This window comes from Grammomys surdaster, unplaced genomic scaffold, assembly GCF_004785775.1.
Source record: "Grammomys surdaster isolate TR1022 unplaced genomic scaffold, NIH_TR_1.0 126248, whole genome shotgun sequence".
NCBI classification, from domain to species: Eukaryota; Metazoa; Chordata; class Mammalia; order Rodentia; family Muridae; genus Grammomys; species Grammomys surdaster.
This window is the reverse complement of record NW_021621048.1, coordinates 5,802,478-5,821,784: the sequence shown is the minus strand read 5'-3', so window position 1 is coordinate 5,821,784 and position 19,307 is coordinate 5,802,478. Positions and strand designations below refer to the sequence as shown.

The 19,307-nt window shown below is 36.2% G+C and overlaps 1 protein-coding gene across 2 annotated transcripts in view; it reads left to right on the top strand.

The window, feature by feature from the left end:
* The window catches only part of Trpc1 (transient receptor potential cation channel subfamily C member 1), a 45,722-nt gene that overhangs the window by 11,213 nt on the left and 15,202 nt on the right, over positions 1-19,307 (top strand). Inside the window, exons 3-7 of one of the 2 annotated variants that reach the window (XM_028758938.1) lie at positions 2,436-2,537; positions 7,500-7,702; positions 12,259-12,390; positions 15,350-15,545; positions 17,832-18,168. In XM_028758938.1, coding sequence (XP_028614771.1) covers positions 2,436-2,537; positions 7,500-7,702; positions 12,259-12,390; positions 15,350-15,545; positions 17,832-18,168 — 970 coding nt within the window. The remainder of the gene's footprint in view (positions 1-2,435; positions 2,538-7,499; positions 7,703-12,258; positions 12,391-15,349; positions 15,546-17,831; positions 18,169-19,307) is intronic. The other variant, XM_028758939.1, reaches the window with a different exon arrangement.

Genomic DNA, 19,307 nt, shown 5'->3' with positions numbered 1-19,307 from the left:
ATTATGTACATCAATGTATAGTACTGATAGATTATGTACATCAATGTGAGAATATTAACAAGAAATAAAGCAGAAAATGCTAATGACAATGGAAGGATAAGATCAAGTTAAATGAGCAAAAGGAGAAAAGTGTAAAACTGGGCTATGTGGGACTGATGTTCCTTGGATGAGGACCGAGTTCTTACAGAGCACTAATATACGCTGTACAGAGGGAATTAAGTTTAGGAAGAAAATAAACAGCTTTGCGCCTGAATGTAGAGGAAGGTGTGGGAGCTGCTGACAAGTTGTGAGGCGAGAAGGAAGGCAGCGGCTTCCAATACATGGTGAGCATATGTGCTGAGTACGCTTTACTGAGGAACTGGGAAAGAGAAAGAACATTGTATGATTTCAAATATGTAAGAATACTTAAACGGTGTGGTTCACACCGGTGATCCCAACACACTAGGATTGCAAGTTCATGGCCAGCCTGCTTTTAAGACTGTGTCACAAATACATTTCTTCCTAAAAATTAAAATATCTTCCTTCAGAACTGCCATTTATTTATCAAATATCATACCATTGAATAGAACGAGCCAATGGCCACTCTTTAATTACATGGTTTAGTACAAATACTTTTTATAGCTGAAGCTTATCCTTTTAAGCAGTGAATGTTAACATACATCTTTACCCTTTACTGAGTAGTGTGTCTGAATATAATTTAACTTTACTGTCATTAACTGGAGTTCTTGAGAGTATAATAATTTTACTTTGCTTCACAAAGTCCAAAATTATTAACAATTTGTCCTTGCATTAAAGTCTGCAGATTGCTGTGTTCCGACAGTGATTTTGCTATACTGGTATTTTATTCTTTCATTGGTCAACTTTTAGTTTTATCCTTCTTTTCCCCATTTTTGTTGATTTTATTTTAGCTGTCTATTATTTAGTAAAGATCTGAGAAATGCTTGGGAAAACCAAGTTGATGTGCTTAGGCCTGTCTCTTCTGGCAAACAATGCCCATGTGTTACTCTGTGACTTGGGTTGTTCTGTTTTATTGTTTCTAAAGGTGTTGTTCTTGTTGTTGTTTTAAGTTGTAAATGAATTCATAGCCGTATTTCAGATTATTGAACTTGGTGTTTGAGAGCAGTGGCATTACTATTGTTAGCTTTGTTGGTTAAGATTAAAACTGTAAATAAAATATCTGTAATGGATACTAGGTTCTTGTTTTTAAAAGTTTGTTTGCTTTAACTGATTGAAGAGAAGCATTATGAAGCTGAAAAAAGGGAAAAAAGTTGCTTGCACTTTTTAGGGTCTTATCTAACAAGAGATTAATTTTCCCGTCTACTGAGGAAGCTTTTCCTACAGGAAAGCATAGGTGATTCCTAAGAGTTTAGTGAGAGTTCCAGCCCTTTCTTTGGGTTGTCCAATACTATTTTCAACATCCCATGAAAGCCTGCCATTTTTAGTCTTATTTTTGACATCCAAATAAGGAGAGTAAAAATTTTATTCAATGGATCTATAAAGAATACAGATCTGCTGTAGTTTCATTCTTGGGAACAAGAATATTGACTGATATAAAAAATAGCAAAGATTCTATCAGTTAAAATTGTACAGATTGAAAATAGTCATAGCATTTTCTTAGATTAAATCATTATTCATTATTTCATTTTCATTCTGCTATTACGTTTTTTCAAAAAAAAAAAAAAAAAAAAAAGGAAGCAAATGTTGGTGTCATGGTTGCCAGTAGCACATAGGTTTTGTTGTAGAGAAATGCAGAGCCTGGTGTCCTGAGTCTGCTTGCCTACGTCTCTGGTTAGAGATAGATCTACACAGCAGGTTGGGACTGGAACCGTAAACTCTTTCCTACCTCCACCAGTTTTGGTAACTGAATTCTTTGTGATTGATATTAAACAAGAGTGCTGGTACCAGTGTCAAACTGTTTATCACCATGTGTTTTTTGAAGATGAGAACAGAAGGCATCCCCTTTTGTGTGTTTTCCCATTCTTGTCAGAACTGCACTGATGATGTTACACCCAATGTAGTCAGTCCTTCACATAATAGGTCATGGTCATTTCTTTAATAAGTTTGGAACCTTAAGATTTTTCTGGTTCATGGTTCAAGAGAAAATATCTTGAAGGTTTTTTGATTTTGTTTTTGATTTTTTAGCTTTGAACATTGCATGGATCAGCACTTCCATATGGAGTCCCTTCTATGAAATGGTCATTATTTTACCAGGTTGTGCATTGAAACCAGAAGAGAAATGTTTATGTTGTGGTACATAGAAGTACTACTGACTTTGGCAAGCAAATGTACTACTTGTACAATATATATTTTTTTAAAAATCCCAACATTACTGTATATAATACAGTTTGAAGAATTTTAAAATAACCATGAATTAGTAAAAAAGTAGCTTAGATTTTTATCTTCCATTTTCATTTTTAACTTTTATTTTTTTAAAGTCCGCAGATGCACTTTTGGTGGCAATCGACTCTGAAGTAGTGGGAGCTGTTGATATACTACTTAATCATCGGCCAAAACGATCATCAAGACCAACCATTGTAGTCAGTACTCTTAAATATTTATTCATTTGGATTTTTAAGCCAAAATGGATCTCCTGCCCCATTGCCATCTTTTCTCCCTCCTTCCCAGCTTGTTTTTAAAAATATTGATATTTTCACTTTGTAGAATATTACTTTGAAGTAAGTAGAGACAATAATAATTAATCTTGCTTTCTGGAAACTTTTTAAAAATTAGTTAATATTTACATATTTTGTCAAAAATACTGTGAAGCAGTATTTTTAATTTGAGATATTCTTCAGGTGATACTGAAAATACAGATTAGTTTCTTGGTAGATTTAAGAAATGTGAGTGATGAAACTGTAAAAATGGGAGAAAATGTAGATGAGTATTTAGCTGTCTGGTGTAGAAGAATTGCTTTAGCTTAAAAACTGTGTAAAGACTGCAGCACGCAGTCTGATTGTTACAGAAGCTATATCTCAGTTTCAGATGCTGGGTAGATGTAGAAAGCTGTGGATGCCTGGAAAACAGGCACTCACTAAGCATCTCAAAGAAAAACCTAGAGATGGGCCCGGAGGCACACACCTTCAGTGCCAGCACTTGGAAAGCAGAGGCAGGAGGATTTCTGTGAGTTTAAGGCCATCCTGGTCTACATGGCAAATTTCCAGGACAGCTAGGGCTACCCAGTGAAACCCTGTCTCACTACGCAGCAGCAGCAGCAATAGAAAATTTGATGGAAAGCACCAAAATCTATTAGAAAAGAACATTTAGAAATTTTCAGAAAAGAAAGCATAAAATTGAAACCTTAATTGCTAATCAAGTGCAAGATACTGGGCCGAGTGGTGGGATGGTGTTTTTATCCCAGCACTCAGGAGGCAGAAGCAGGTGGATATCATGAGTTCAAGTCCAGTCTGGTCTACAGAGTGAATTCCAAGATAGCCAGAGCCACACACAGAGAAACCTTGCCTCAAAAAACAAACAAACAAACAAACAAACAAAAAACAAAACAAAACAAAAACAAAGTATAAGATACTCAATTTTCTTAACAACCAAATCTTTTTTTTTAAAAGTGTGTAGGGGGCTGGAGAAATGGCTCAGTGGTTAAGAGAACCGACTGCTCTTCCAAAGGTCCTGAGTTCAATTCCCAGCAACCACACGGTGGCTCACAACCATCTGTAATGGGATCCGATGCCCTCTTCTGGTGTGTCTGAAGACAGCTAAAGTGTACTCATATACATAAAATAAATAAATCTTTAAAAAAAAATAAATAAAAAAAAATAAAAGTGTGTAGGGTTGTATACTGCCATAGGACAGGGTGTTTTAGAAAATATTTTGGCGAGGAATATCATACAAAGAAAGATACTTGTATTCTTTAGACTAGTGTCTTCTCTAGAAATCTGAGAAGGAAATGGGAAAATCATCGGTTTATATTTTATGTGTAGCAGTAGAATTCTGACATACCCTAAATATCCTAAGTATAGCTCAGTCGCAGATCACTTACCTAGCATGCCCTTGATTACATTCCTATTCCAGGAGGAAAAAAAGAAAAAGAAAACAAACATTCGGAAAGTCGAGACAGGAAATATAAATAACCACATGTATAAACTTTGGAATACAAGACAGTAATTTAAATTACCTAAAAATGTTTTTGAGGTGAGCTTTAATGTATTCCAGACTGTCTGATCTCCTTGTATAACCAAAGATAAACTTTAATTCTTGAGCCTCCTGCCCCTACCATTCAAGTGTTGGAATTATAGTTGTGAACCACCACACCCAGCTAAAGATAATATTTTAAGACTGAGTTTTAGGAATAAAAATTATTAAGTTAGATAAAATGAGAATTGTGAAATATATAATATATATTATATATATATATATATATATATATATATATATATATATATATATATCTGAAGGTTAAAAGTATACATAGAAAAGAGACTGAGAGATGGCTTAGTGGTTCAGAGCACTTGCTGTTATTGCAGAAGACCTGGGTTTGGTTACCAGCATCCACATCGTATCTCACAACCATCTACAACTCCAGTTATAGTGTATCCATCACCTTCATCTGGCCTCTGGATACTACATGGACATGGTACCCAGACATATGCAGATGAAACATTCATCCACATAAAATAAATAAATCTTTTTAAATTTCTTAAAAATATACACGAAAAGAGATATGGAAAATTAAGAAAATGTTACTTTATAGAAGTCATTTCTTATTGATTGAACTAAAGATTTTTCTTTTATATTTTTATTGGTTTTCTCAGTAGAAAGATAGTCATTGAAATGTTAATGTTAATTATAAATGAGATAAATTTGTACATTGAATTTAAGAATTTTTAACATTTATTATTGTTGAGGTTATAGTAAAACAATCAGTTTTAATAACTGCTAGATTATCAGCTGATTGATTTCAGAATAAATATATTTAAAGGACTAAACAAATTTTATATTCATTTAGACTACTAAAAAAAACCCTATGATTCGGGACCTGATGTTGTAAATAGTGTATAATGTTTGTCTATCATGCGTATGCTCCAGGTTTCAATCTTTAGACACACAACACACACACACACACACACACACACACACACTTTAAAAACTAGTTGAACAACAACAGCAAAGTACCCCTTAGTTCAGATGGTGGTGAGAAACCAGTAAGAATGGAATAAAGAGGACTGAGAAGAGATCCTGTCACTGAAGGACCAAAGATAACAGAATCCATTCAAGTTTCTCCCATCTATCCCACAGTTACTATTACATTTTTATATCCCTGTCCCACCGTCTAGCCTTTGAACACATTGCCTTTCTTCAGAGTGAGGTGGAGTGCTATGTGCCACTAGAACAGTGGCAAGTATTATCTCATCACCATCGCCATCAGCAGTTGAAAGCCTTGGCAGTCCCAGCTGGTTAGTGAAGAAGAGTTTCTGCTCTGTCTCTAACAAGTAAAGGTTACTCAGTCTTTATCTGAATGCTTACAATGACTATAAAATCACCTGGTAACAGCTTTATTGTTTCTAGACAGATACAATTAAATATTTTAATATATTTTTCTTTTACTATGTAAGTGAATTCATTCTGTAGCCTTGGCTTGTCTAATTGTCTCTTCACTATTCACTTTTAAATACAGGTTATTTGAAAATATGTAGGTCATGCTATCAGCAATGAAATTATAACTTTAATCTTACACGTCTAGTAGTGGTGTTCTAGCTACGAATGCTTCATAGGAAACAGAAGTGTCACTTTTCAGTTAGGACTTTAAGTCTGGGAGAAAATATAATTTTCTTTTTGACCAATAATACAATGAGAAAAAGTACCTATTTTAGGCTTTTATGTAATTGTTGCATAAATTCATGAATATGAAATCTCCAATAAATAACTGGAAAGTACATGAACAAACTTCATAAAAGAAAAGCATATGAGAAAATATCAAAACTTACCAGTATTTAAAAGAAGGTAAATTAAAATATCATTTTTTCTCACCATATTAAGAGTGACCATGCCATTTACTATGAGTAAAACTTTACTATGGAATGGACACATTTCTATATTGTCAAGAATGTAAACCATTGAAAACATTTTGATTTTATGTATCAAGAACTTCAAATTTTTTCTGGCCTCTTGACCTATACTTCTCCTAAGGGAGGGTCTATGCTAATGAGATAGTCCTATATTTGTAAAAAGCTATTTTATAGCGATATTTGCTGTAATGTCATTTACATCACAGAATATCTTGAACACAGATTTTTGTGAGCTTCCTTAAATTGCATACAAAATTCTGTGCGTGATTTGGTCCCTTGAAAATCCTGGGCTCTAGAGCAATGAGATTATCCTTTTGATCTTTGAAGTATTAAGAACTGTTGCTTTTATCGAGGACTGTTGTTTTATCACTGGTGCTTAGCACACTAGGATGTATGCAAAATGTGTCTTTCAAAAGGATGAAGTAAAGAAAGGACTAGACAGAAATACTGTACTATAAAATGTTATTTGAGTAGAAGAAATATGGGCATTTTTATTCTTCTTTCTGCTTTTCTGTATTTTTCAGATATTTTAAAATGAGTATACACTACTTTTACAATGTTAATAAAAGTTACCAATGTGTGAACTTGATGAGCTTACCCTGGAATCAAACAGCTCTCAAGGAAACCTCTGCAAAAAAGTGAGAAGCATTGGAAAGAATATGCAATAGTTATAAAATAGCCAATCTTTTATTTAATCCCGATACTTAAACTACTAAATGTTTTGTCTTCATTTCATAAATCATTGGCCTAAGGTCCCAATTAGTGGGAAGAGCTCAGGGTCCTGAGTCACACAGACCCTGATGGAGTCAGTTTGTGGCTAACTGTGGTTCCGCACATTTACTTCTCTGAGCCTCGGTTTCTTCACAGTTACTAATTTACACTCAGCTTCATAGTTCACTGTGGGCATTAAATGGGAAGATAAATGATTGACAGCTCTAGTTCTTGCTAAGTGTTAACTGTGACTGTAGTGGTCTTGCGTATTTGTGATGGGTTCCAGGCTAGACAGGCATTGGACTGTATAAAGAAGTAGCTTCATTGCTATCTGTAGGACAAGGCAGGCCACATGAGTGGAAATTTTAGTTTTTCTCATGCATTTATACTGTGGCTATTCTTAACATTTTTCCGTTTTATTGTTTTCCTAAAATTCTTGTTCTTTCTCCTTATCATTCATGTTTCTATTAATTTTTTTAAAATATTAATATTTTTTCTTAAAGTGTTTCTCTAGATGCTCTTGCTTCTATATTAGAAAAATGGAACTGTAATATTAGGATGTTGCCTATTGAAGATTGTATTTATTATATAACATTTGTTAATTAGAACTGAAATTTTAAAGTTTTAAAATGAGTCTAAGTAAAATATATTCTTCTTAAAATAAGCCTTATGCTCCTTATTTAATATTACTTTTATTCCATCCTTTAGATAAACATATTTTTAAGTCATAGATAATAACCTTTGGACATTTATATGAATATTTTTCAGAAACTTATGGAACGAATTCAGAATCCAGAATATTCAACAACGATGGATGTTGCACCTGTTATTTTAGCTGCTCATCGTAACAACTATGAAATTCTTACAATGCTTTTAAAGCAGGATGTATCTTTGCCCAAGCCCCATGCTGTTGGCTGTGAATGCACGCTGTGTTCTGCAAAAAACAAAAAGGACAGCCTCAGACATTCCAGGTGAGGAAAATAAGATTTTGGTAAATAGAAGAGTGATGTATCAAAGCGCATGTCAATGGTACTTACTTAGGGAAAAATGCTTTTTTAGTGCAACTTTTAAGAAATATGCTTGGGTGACTTAGGAGAGCCAGATTTCTAGCTCCTCTGTTCATGAGGTAAATAGCAAGAGTGGAAGGGGCACCACCTTATAAAGAAAAACAAGGCCGGGCGGTGTGGCGCACGCCTTTAATCCCAGCACTCGGGAGGCAGAGGCAGGCGGATTTCTGAGTTCCAGGACAGCCTGGTCTACAGAGTGAGTTCCAGGACAGCCAGGACTACACAGAGAAACCCTGTCTCGAAAAAAACAAACAAACAAACAAAAAAAAAAAAAAAGAAAGGACCTGCCCAACAAGATCATTCCATGGGCAGTTTTATTACAAGTGTGGCTGTCAGCTGGTTGAGAAGTCAGCTTTTCAGCATAAACCTTTTCTGTGCTTTGCATATGGTTTTGATACTCGTTGTAGCAGCATTGAGAGATATAGGCAGTCTTAGACATGGTAGCACACATTTCTCAGAATGGTAAGACAGAAGAATAATCATAAATTTGAGACCAGCAGAGAGGATATTTAGAAAATTACTCTGCCTTAGGTATTATTATACATGATATCCAAAGATGTTTTCATTGAGGCAAGTTGTTCAATAACCTCTTTGGTCATTGCCTTGTCTGTAAAATAGAACTGTTAAAAATGCAGTGATATTTTAGAAATGTTTAGGTAATAAATATTAATTACCAAAAATGTGATGTTGAGTTTTTATTCCATATACGGTTCTTTCACACTTTTGTAAAGTAGTTAAAAAGTAGTTGGAAGTAGAGCATTACAGGCCGAGGACCATCAGGCTACCGTTTGGTGCTCTTGATGGTTTCAGGCATCAGCATGGTTAAGGAGGGATACTATGTTTTCTCTTAATGTATGGCTTGTCTACAAATTCTCTTGACCTGTGAGTTATTCTTAAATGTGCTGTTTTATATACATTTATACAAAGAATTCCAAGTTCTTTTTATTAGTAACTGCTACCTTAATTTTGAGAGATTGGAAAATATAATTCATTTTTAATAACGTATAAAGTAACAAACCAAGTTCTACTCTTTTAAAATGTAAAATTCTAATCTTAGAATATTTATAAAGTTATCATTGCTCATTTTAACTTCAGAGAATTTAACCATTTTAAACTAAGACACCATTTCTTAGCAAGCCTCCCAGTGCATAGAAAAACATAGCCTAATTTCTGTATCCATGTCGGGACTATTTGGCAAATTCTGTCTAAATGGCATTGTTTGGTTGCTTACACATGGTCCTGCATTAAGAACTTGGTAATACATCTTTAGGTCTTCTCTTTTTTCAAACTTAAATTTGTTTAAGTGTGTAGTTGTCTGGTCAGCTACATTAGCATTTGTAGACAGGCTATTACTCCATATGCGGCTTCCCCATTTCCAGAGTCTCTCCTGACATTCCTGGTTGGTTCTCTGCTGTCACAGTCTTGCAGTCTCAATCTTGAGAAGCCAGTCTTCCTTTGGTCATTTTGCCCAGGCCAGTATTTGGTTCTGACCCAGAGTTACAGGTTTACTAGCTTAAACTGATAAAACTACAGCTTTTTATTAAACGGGAAATTGGAAGGACTGAGGGAGATCTCAGCCATAGCTTCTTAAACTCAGTGGGAGGCTCATGAAATCTGTCAACAGTAAAAGGTTGTGAATATGAAATGACTGAAAATTAATTTAAAATTATACAGTGAGTGTGGACTGTTTCTGGGATCACTTGCCTACTGCACGTGGGGCCTCTTCAGTGCAGTTTTGCTTGTGTTAGCACACCATTTATGATGAATGGTCTGATAAAGCCAATCTATGTAGACATAGTTGTCTACATACGTTTGGGTAGTTATAAGGCAGGCAAGTGCCTCTACAGGAGTGCTTAAGATATAGATAAAGCAGATATGGTAGTGCCTGCCCATAATCTGAGTCTGCTTCAAAGGTGGAGGCAGAAGGATTGTGAGCTCATGACCAACCTGGGTAATGGAAAAAAAAGAAAAAGACATTCAGACAAGTGAATGTAGTTTGGTTTGTTTGTTTCTTTCTTTTTTAAATATAGTATCTTGGTACATTGCCAAGCTAGCTTTGAATTCAAGCAATCTTCCTGCTCTAGCCCCCTGTGTATCCATGAATGCATACTGTCTTTGCTTATAAGTAACATTAAAGCTATAGATTAAATGAGGAATGTGTCAGTAAATTTAAAATAGAGAATAATCAACAGCAAAAATGGGCTAAAGGATTTGAACAGGCAGTTTACAGAAGCACAACTATAAAGCTTGAAAGGATAGATGAGCTTCTACAGAAATACAGGTTAGAACAGACTAAAGTTCAATTTTCTATTAAGTTAGCCAAATTTAGGACGACAGTGCCCAATCCAGTGAATATAACAGAGTCATGTGGGAAATTCACGTTTTTATTTTATTGCTCTCAATAATATCTGAGAATATATGATATGATGCTGGTTTTGCTCAACAATTTGAACTATATAGAGGATGTAAGAATTAAAGACTATCTGTTGTTTTATTTTTATAGTAGAAACAAATTAGAAGCAACTTAAATGTTCATTAATAGAGATCCAGTGGACAGCCGTCAAATGGAAAACCGGTCGTAGTAAAGAACGAGACAGATTGAAATGTGGTGACCATCAAGGAGGACTGACTATGGCAGTTCAGGTTCCTGAATTGTCTACTCTAAAATGACAAGTGTGCATTACAGGGAATAAAGGGATTCATTCACTCAATTAGTTAGAAATTATATATAGCTAAATAATTTTACTCATAACTAGTTGAAAATCTTTCTAAATTGTAACCTGGAATAATGAGACATATGTTAAATATATCTAGAATGCTAAAGAAGTTTAAGCTCTGAGAGAGGAAAACTCAGTAATCATTCAATCCATATCATATTAAGTATTTGCTAGCACATTTCCTTTAAATTTATGTAGGTTCAGGAATGGAATTTTACTTTATATTATAAAAGGATTTTTTTGTATCATTTCTCTTTTTAAAAAAAAGATCACAAAGTAGCTATCATTTTAATTAACTTAATTTGATAATATGAACTATAAACAAAAATAAAATTAAGAAAGGAGAAATATTGGTTTTAAATTAGACCATTAAAATATGTGTGTTCACATTTTCCAGATGGATATTTTATGTGACAGGAATTATAAATAGAATATTTCTTCTACAATTAAGATATTCAGAGGTAAAAGAATATTCAGTTTAACCATTTTGAATTTTTGTTTCTTTGAGGCAAGGCACTCTATAGTCTTAGTATAGTTATGCAGCTGATAAATAAATTTAACAGGTAACATTTATCTGAAGAGAAACAAAAAGTGTCCTTCTGTATAGTCATAAATACAACTAAATTATATTTTTGTCATTCTTTTTTAATTTTTATTTTTTGAGAACCTTTTACATGAGCATGTTATCTACATAATTCTCACCTCTCCCTTCTGTCTCAAGGTCTTCCTGTGTTCCTCCTCCTAAATCCATAGTCTCTTAATTATTATTGTTCCCCTCTTGTCGCCCCCCCCCCCCCCCGCTTCTCTCTCATCTATTTAATGTTGCTTGTATACATGTGTCAGGGCTGACCATTCAGGATTGAACATCCTATGCCGGAGCTATCCCTGGAGAAAACTAATTCTTTTGGCAGGCACTGGCTACCTGCAGCTTTTTATCTAGGGGTAATTCCATATGGAATTTCCCCTCTGTACAGTGGCATATCCACTGGTGTTGTCATTATGCTGGTCTAGTTCAGGCAACCTTATTGTTGAGATTTCATGGGTGCATTTTTTACTATCATACCTAGAGGACAGTCTGTAGGAAGGGGTCTGGGCCACTGACTCTTACAATCTCTCTGCCTAACTCTTCTGTGTTTCCCCCCAAACCTGGTGTAGGGGTTGCCTTGTAGATATAAAAGATGAGGTTGTGCACCCCAAAGCTCCTGGTTCTGCATTTTGATTAGTTGTGGGTTTCTCAAAGAGTCTCAATATTTTGCAAAATGAAGCCTCTCTAATGAGGTGCGAAAGATATGCTCATCTGTGGGTATAAAGACAAGAATTTAGAAGTTCTGCTGGTTTAGGAAAACATCAGTTAAGTAGTAGTTTCTCCTCTCTGGTCTATGCCCCTTCCATCCATATGAAGTTCTTCTTGCTGTGTATCCCAGATTGGCCTGAAACCTGCTTTGTAACCTTCAAACTCCCAATCCTGTCTCAGCTGCCTGAGAGATGAAATTGCAGGCATGTATATACCAAGGCAGCCAAAGTTTTGAATGTTTGAAAAGAGACAATAACTTAAAGCTGTGGACATTTTCCAGTGTTTGTCATCAAAATATTTGTTTTAGGTGTTTCTTCTTCTGGAAATATCTTGAAATAAGCATATGTATAGTTAAACAAATATTTTATACTTTATATGTTTATAAAGATTACAGATTAAAATTAACAAGGCTATTTCTTTTTACATTGTGTAATCAAATTGTGTCACAGGTTTCGTCTTGATATCTATAGATGTCTGGCCAGTCCAGCTCTAATAATGTTGACAGAGGAGGATCCAATTCTGAGAGCGTTTGAACTTAGCGCTGACTTAAAGGAACTCAGCCTTGTGGAGGTGGAATTCAGGTGGGAAAGAATGAATGTTGTATGTCATGTCTTTTGTTGTAGACTCTTCTGCCTCAATCTGTTCATAAGCTGACTAATGTTGCCACTTAGAATTTTCTTTCTCTGTCTCAGGAACATGTCTTGGTGCTGCTTAGTCCACTCCTCCTCTGTCCTCTCTCGTTAACCACTAAATCCCCAGGCAGACCTTGATATTATCCTTACGTCAGAGTGTCTATCTGTAGAGCCCACTTGCCAGCTCCCATTTGTAAAGTGCTGACAGGGGCTGTACATGAAAACGTTTTGCTTTCACAGTTGCTTGTGTGGCTCTGCTCCATCTTGAAAGGTTAACACTTACTGGAGCAGGATCAGAGACTCACAGTTTTCATTAGCCTTAATACAGGTATATATAATATGTTCTTGAAAATTCTGAGTCCAGTAACTTAGGAAAAATCTACATTTAAGTTTTAAAGTTTAGAACTACTGTTCTTTAAGTACATTACATTTTTTAAAAACTCAATATGATATCTGTCTTACTTAGGGATCTACTGCTGTGAACAGACACCATAACCAAGGCAACTCATAAAGGGCAACATTTAATTGGGGCTGGCTTACAGATTCAGAGGTTCTGTCCGTTGTCATCAAAGTGGGAGCATGGCAGCATCCAGGCAGGCACGGCATGGAGGGAGCTGAGAGTTCTACATCTTGGTCTGAAGGTCATTAGAAGATTGACTTCCAGGCAGCTAGGAGGAGGGTCTCAAGCCCACTCCCACAATGACACATTTCCTCTAACAAGGCCACACCAACTCCAACAAGGTCACACCTAATAAGGCCAAGCATATGAAAACCACTGCAGCATCTATATACTTTGATGAACTCACAAGACATAGTTAAAAACTTAATTTTATTAAGACATGAGGCTATGAATAAATTCTGTTTGAATATGAAGAATTTCTTATTTTGACCTTATTTTTCATTCCTTATAAAACAGAACTTATATAATTCATTCCAGAAATAGATTTGTGTAACTGTTATGATTGTATTACAGTCATGAACAAATAAAGTTAAATTTGAATGTTATCTTAAAACTCACTTATTTCAACCTGGTGAGAAAGGTCTGCAAAAGCAAGATGTTTTTACTAATGTCAGCATCAAGTTAAAAGCAGAGTTAAAACTGAAAGAAGCAAAGTTATAGCTCAGCATGGTGCCACATGCCTGCGGTCCCACCACTAGTGAGGTGGAGGCTAGTGGATTGGTGTGTGAAGCCAGCTCCCTGGGCTACATAGCAAAACTGACTCAGCACAACTGTGTCTCAAAAAGGGAGACAAGGGTAGGGCACAGTGACACACACCTTTAATCCCAGCACTTGGGAGATAGAAGAGGAACTGTTGTGAGTTCTAAGGCCAACCTGGTCTGTCTGGTGATTTCTGGCCAGCAGGGCTACACAATGAGAGACACTGTCTTTAAAAACCCAAAAAGAAAAAGAGGAGGGAGGCAAAACCATAAAGTTATAATTAGGGTGCAAGATTCTTGCTCATCGATAACTGTATCTCTGTCTAAACTATACAAGCACTTAATTATCTTCTCATAATCTATTAGAGATTAAACAGATTAGATCAATAAATTATACATTTGCTCTAGCCATCTTAAATGTTTATTTAAAGATGAGATATCTTAGTTATAACACTTTGATGCATGTTCCCACCTGCATTTATATTCCTAAGCCAGAAGGCATGTAATAAATACTTTATTTGTCAAAAAACATTCCAGTGAATTGTTCTCAGGTTATGTAGTAATGTAAGGAATGAGAAAATTTTTGCCTCTAAGGAAAAGGTTGAGGTTAGAATTGTAGCTTTATACAGTCAGTTCCTGAACCAGTCACCCTGCGAAAAGAGAAGAGCTGTCACCTTGTGCATGATAGAAGAGCCGAATACAATTCTTTTCAAACATCCAGCCTCATATGCATGACTAATAGTTATTTGCAACATACTTATTTTTGATTAACTGCGTTCTGAATGTAATGTAATTGATATTTAATAAAGAATTGTGTACTAAAATTTCATTTCTCATAAATTATGTTAAAGACAGTGGTAAAGTATAGAAAATAGTACTTCTGAAGAGACTTTCTTAGGAGATGCAGTTGGTGGTTTTTTTTTTAACTTGAATTTCACTCAAATGAGTGCTTTTAATTTGTCAGAAATCTTTTAAAGTATTAGAATAGCATACAAATGTTGTATATAAGTGAAAGTTACTATAAGCTTAAATTACCTAGTAATATTAAAAAGCATTGTTTTTATTGTTTACATGACTAATAGCAAGGGAAATTTTAGCCACCTGTGATGGTTTGAATATGCTTGGCCCAGGGAATGGTACTATTTGGAGGTGTGGCCTTGTTGCGGTAGGTGTGGCCTTTATGGAGTAAGTGTGTCACTGTGGACATGGGCTTTAAGACCCTCCTCCTAGCTGTCTGGAAGCTGTTCTTCCTTTTTCTGCCTTTGAATAAAGATGTAGAATTCTTAGCTCCTCCAGCCTCACATCTGCCTGGATGCTGCCATGCTCCCACCTTGATAATAATGACTGAATCTCTGAACCTGTAAGCCAGCCCCAATTCAATGTTGTCCTTTATAAGAGTTGCCTTGGTCATGATGTCTATTCCCAGCAGAAAAACCCTAACTAAGACAGCATCTTACAGAGAATGAGAACTGAGTGAAGTGAAAAACTGAGCAAATTTTATAAGCATTTCTCAGAGTGTTTATAAAGTGTACTGTGCTTACCTGAAATCATCAGTATGAGCACAGGAAGCATGTTTCTCCAAAGCCACAGAGAATTTCTGCACCAGGAAGCTCCTATGTCAGCAAGAAAAGAGAGGATCTTATGCAGCTCCATCAGAATTTAAACACTGCAGAGTAAAATGATGTCTAGTGATGTAATCTCCATGGACAGTGGGAGTGGCATCCCTAATAGCAGACTGTGCGTTTTGTAGGAATGATTATGAAGAGCTAGCCCGTCAGTGTAAAATGTTTGCTAAAGATTTGCTCGCACAAGCCCGGAATTCTCGTGAACTGGAAGTTATCCTAAACCATACATCTAGTGATGAGCCTCTTGACAAACGGGGACTACTAGAAGAAAGAATGAATTTAAGTCGTCTGAAACTTGCTATCAAATACAACCAGAAGGAGGTATGAAGCTTTCTGTGATATATTTATTTTCTTTACCTTGGTTCTCAAATAAAGTAAAAGTTGTAACAATATAAACAGTATAACATTTGTAACTCAATAGTTATATATAACTTAAAGGAAAGGTCGTGCTAATGATCAGATGGATGAATTGAAAGCATGACCCTGAAGGAAGCCTTCAGACGTCACATTTATCGTTTCTACTAGAGTCTCCTGGCCATAGGAACCACGGGCTACTGAGTTGAGGGACAGATGCAAACAGTGAGGGCCTCCTCTTCCCACCACCTCTTGGTGACAGGAATAGAGAGAATCCGTATCCATGCCTCAAACCTCTGTGGATGTAGAACATTTATAATTGAAATCTTCTTCATCTGGATACTTCGTAATATAATTTTTAATTATCATTATATTAAGGATGCAAAGTACAGTAATAGGGTTGAATTTTCCTTGATATTTAAGGAAAGGTAACATCCCTGAGTTCTGGCTGCTGCTAAAAAAGTACTTGGGGAAGAAAGACATTTATCCCCATGTATCTCACCTTGTGGGACAGATTAATATTCCTTTAGAACACTGGAATCCGAACAGAGGAATAAGGAAACAACGTAAGGGACTGGAGAGATGGCTGCTTTTCTAAAAGACCTAGATTAATTCCTCAGCACCTACATGGCAGCTCACAGTTGTCTATAACTCCAGTTTCAGGATCCATCGCCCTATTCTGGTCTCTGTGGGCACCAAACATACACTGGTACACAGACATATACAGGTTCATACACATAAAATAGAATTTAAAAATTAAAGAATGATATGTGATATAATTATTAAAAATAAGTATAGCTCTATTAGAAAAATTATTGATAACCATGATAGGATGCTGTGCAATTTTTTTAATTACGCTGAAGTCTGTGAATTAAATTCTAACTCAGAATAAATCTTTTTTTCTTTCTTTTTTTCTTTTTGGTATTTGAGACAGGGTTTCTCTGTGTAGCCCTGACTGTCCTGGAACTCAGTCTGTAGACTAGGCTGGCCTTGAACTCAGAGATTGCCTGCCTCTGCTTCCTGAATGCTGGGATTAAAGGCGTATGCCATCAACATTTCTTTAAAAAAATGTAACATTGACAAAATAATATTTTAGATTACTTGAATAATATGATTATCTGTAAATTGGTAATATGAAATCTGATTAAGATATATTAGAAAAATATTGCCATTTAAATTTGTAAGTGAAGAAACTCTATAAGCTTGCACAAATTAACTTCTGTACTTGAACTTGAATTTTGTTCTTATTTGAGATTTCTTCTCACATGAAATTTGCTATTAATCAAGTCTAAGAGTATCTTTAGGGGGCTGGCGTGGTGGCTTAATTGTTGCTTTTGTACTTGTTGCTTTTGCTCAGGACCCTGATTCAATTCCTTGAACCCATGTGGTGGCTCACAAACATCTGTAATTCATTTCAAAGGGATCCCAATGCCCTGTTCTTACCTCTGCAAATGCCATGCACTTCCATGGTATACATACATGCATATAGGTAAAACATACACACACAAAAATCTTAAAAGTGATTTTTAAAGCGTATTTTTAGTGGCTCTGGCCTGTAATCCCAACTACTGAGGCAGGAAGATCTCTAGTCCAAGATCATCCTAGTCAGTTTAGCAAGATTGTCTCTCTAACCTCAGTCCTTCACTGATATATTTTAAGTCTCTCTCTGTGTTTTCATGAACATGGACCAGTTTTATCAGGCCAACTTTCTTCCTTAGAACTTGGGATCTAAAGCCAGCACTTCCTCAAAGATTAATTAGTATGGTCTCTATGGAATGCACATTACCTTTCAACTTTTATATATATGTTGGATGTTTTGTGCTGGCTAATAAAGGCTTATGATAGACTTTAAATACGGTTAGGTCGCTAGGCTGCTAATACTGTTAATACTCAAAATGGCATGTACTGTGAACAAGGCAGTATCATCTTCACAGTTTGTGAGGAGCTACTATTGCTATCCAGATGTTAGAAATGAGGACTGGGAAGCTTGGAGAGGCTGAAAACTTACTCATGGTCGTTTAGTCTGTGTCAGAGCCTAGGTTTATCTGTGTAACCAGGCGCCATAGTCTATTCTCTGAACATTTTCACTCTTGGTTGGAAGAGAAAAACAAAACAAAAACAAAAAAAAAAACCTTGTAAACTTTGTAGGCTTTTTCTCCTAATGTTAATGCCTTGGATATCAGTCACTTACTATTTAAAGGTGTTTCCTCCCTTTTTTTTTTTTTTTTTAATGTTTCTGTATGTCCTTTTCAGTTTGTCTCCCAGTCAAATTGCCAGCAGTTCCTGAACACCGTTTGGTTCGGACAGATGTCAGGTTACCGCCGTAAGCCCACCTGTAAGAAGATAATGACTGTTTTGACAGTTGGCATCTTCTGGCCAGTTTTGTCACTGTGTTATTTGATAGCTCCCAAATCTCAATTTGGCAGAATCATTCACACACCTTTCATGAAATTTATTATTCATGGAGCATCGTATTTCACATTCCTGCTGTTACTAAACCTCTACTCACTTGTCTACAATGAGGACAAGAAGAACACAATGGGGCCAGCCCTGGAGAGGATAGACTACCTTCTCATACTGTGGATTATTGGTAAGTGTCACGTGAGTTCAGAAGATTTGTCTTTGCTATTTAATATGCCCTGCTTGATGACATTATGAGCATGGAGTTTAATTTGAAATTTTGTCCTTTGGCACAGCTGAGACATGAACATTTTCATGATCATTTATCTAATACTTTTACAAAGGTTAATGTTTCTGATTTTATAACTTCATACTGCTTAAATATATGAAAGTTAAAAATTCTCTCTCTCTCTCTCTCTCTCTCTCTCTCTCTCTCTCTCTCTGTGTGTGTGTGTGTGTGTGTGTGTGTATTTATGCACGTATTTGTGCTGGTACACATGTGTGGGTGTAAATGCAGTGAGGGCAGATTATATGTCAAAACTTTTCCCAGAGAGATGCAGCATACAGGTCTACTTAGCACAGATAGGGCTCTCATGGCTGAGCAAAGTACAGATACCACCAAAGTCCAATCTGGGGAACCAGTCTGTTGTATTGGGCTTCCCTACAGAAATGTGGGTGAAGGTTACTTAAGGGAGCAGAAATGACTCAAAGACAGTTATCACCAAAGCCCACCCCAGCATAAGTTACAGCTCACAAAGCTAGGAACCTAGAACACACAGCACAGCCTGCAGGCAGCTCAAGGGGTTGGAGAGTGTCCTTTCCAGGTGCCTCAGCTGGTCTAAAATGACTCTTGAGGCAGCTGCTCTCGTTTCTGCTTCTTCCAGTCAGCTGGTCTGAGTTGTCTTTGAAAGCTTGGTTTTCTTTGGTCTGAGAGAGACTTTCAGCTTTTATTGTTTATTTAGGCAATGAGGGACCTAGTGAATCTGGTCAGTTACAGGGACTTAGAGAATCTATTTTGAGTAGTTTATCTTCCTGCTTAAAGAGTTTCTCTGCAGAGTGGACTGCTTCAATCTCCAGTTACACAGCCATGTACACATACATACAGAGGTTAACAGACAACCTCATGTGTTATACCTCAGGAAGAGTCACCTCATTTTCTGAGACAGAATCTCATACTGAGAGGTGGGGCTAGGTTAGACCATGCTGGCTGGCAAGCAAATCCTAGTGGTCTTCTGAGTCTGCTGTTGGTATCACAGGTGTTTGCTGCCATACCTGGCTCGCGCTCTCTCTCTCTCTCTCTCTCTCTCTCTCTCTCTCTCTCTCTCTCTC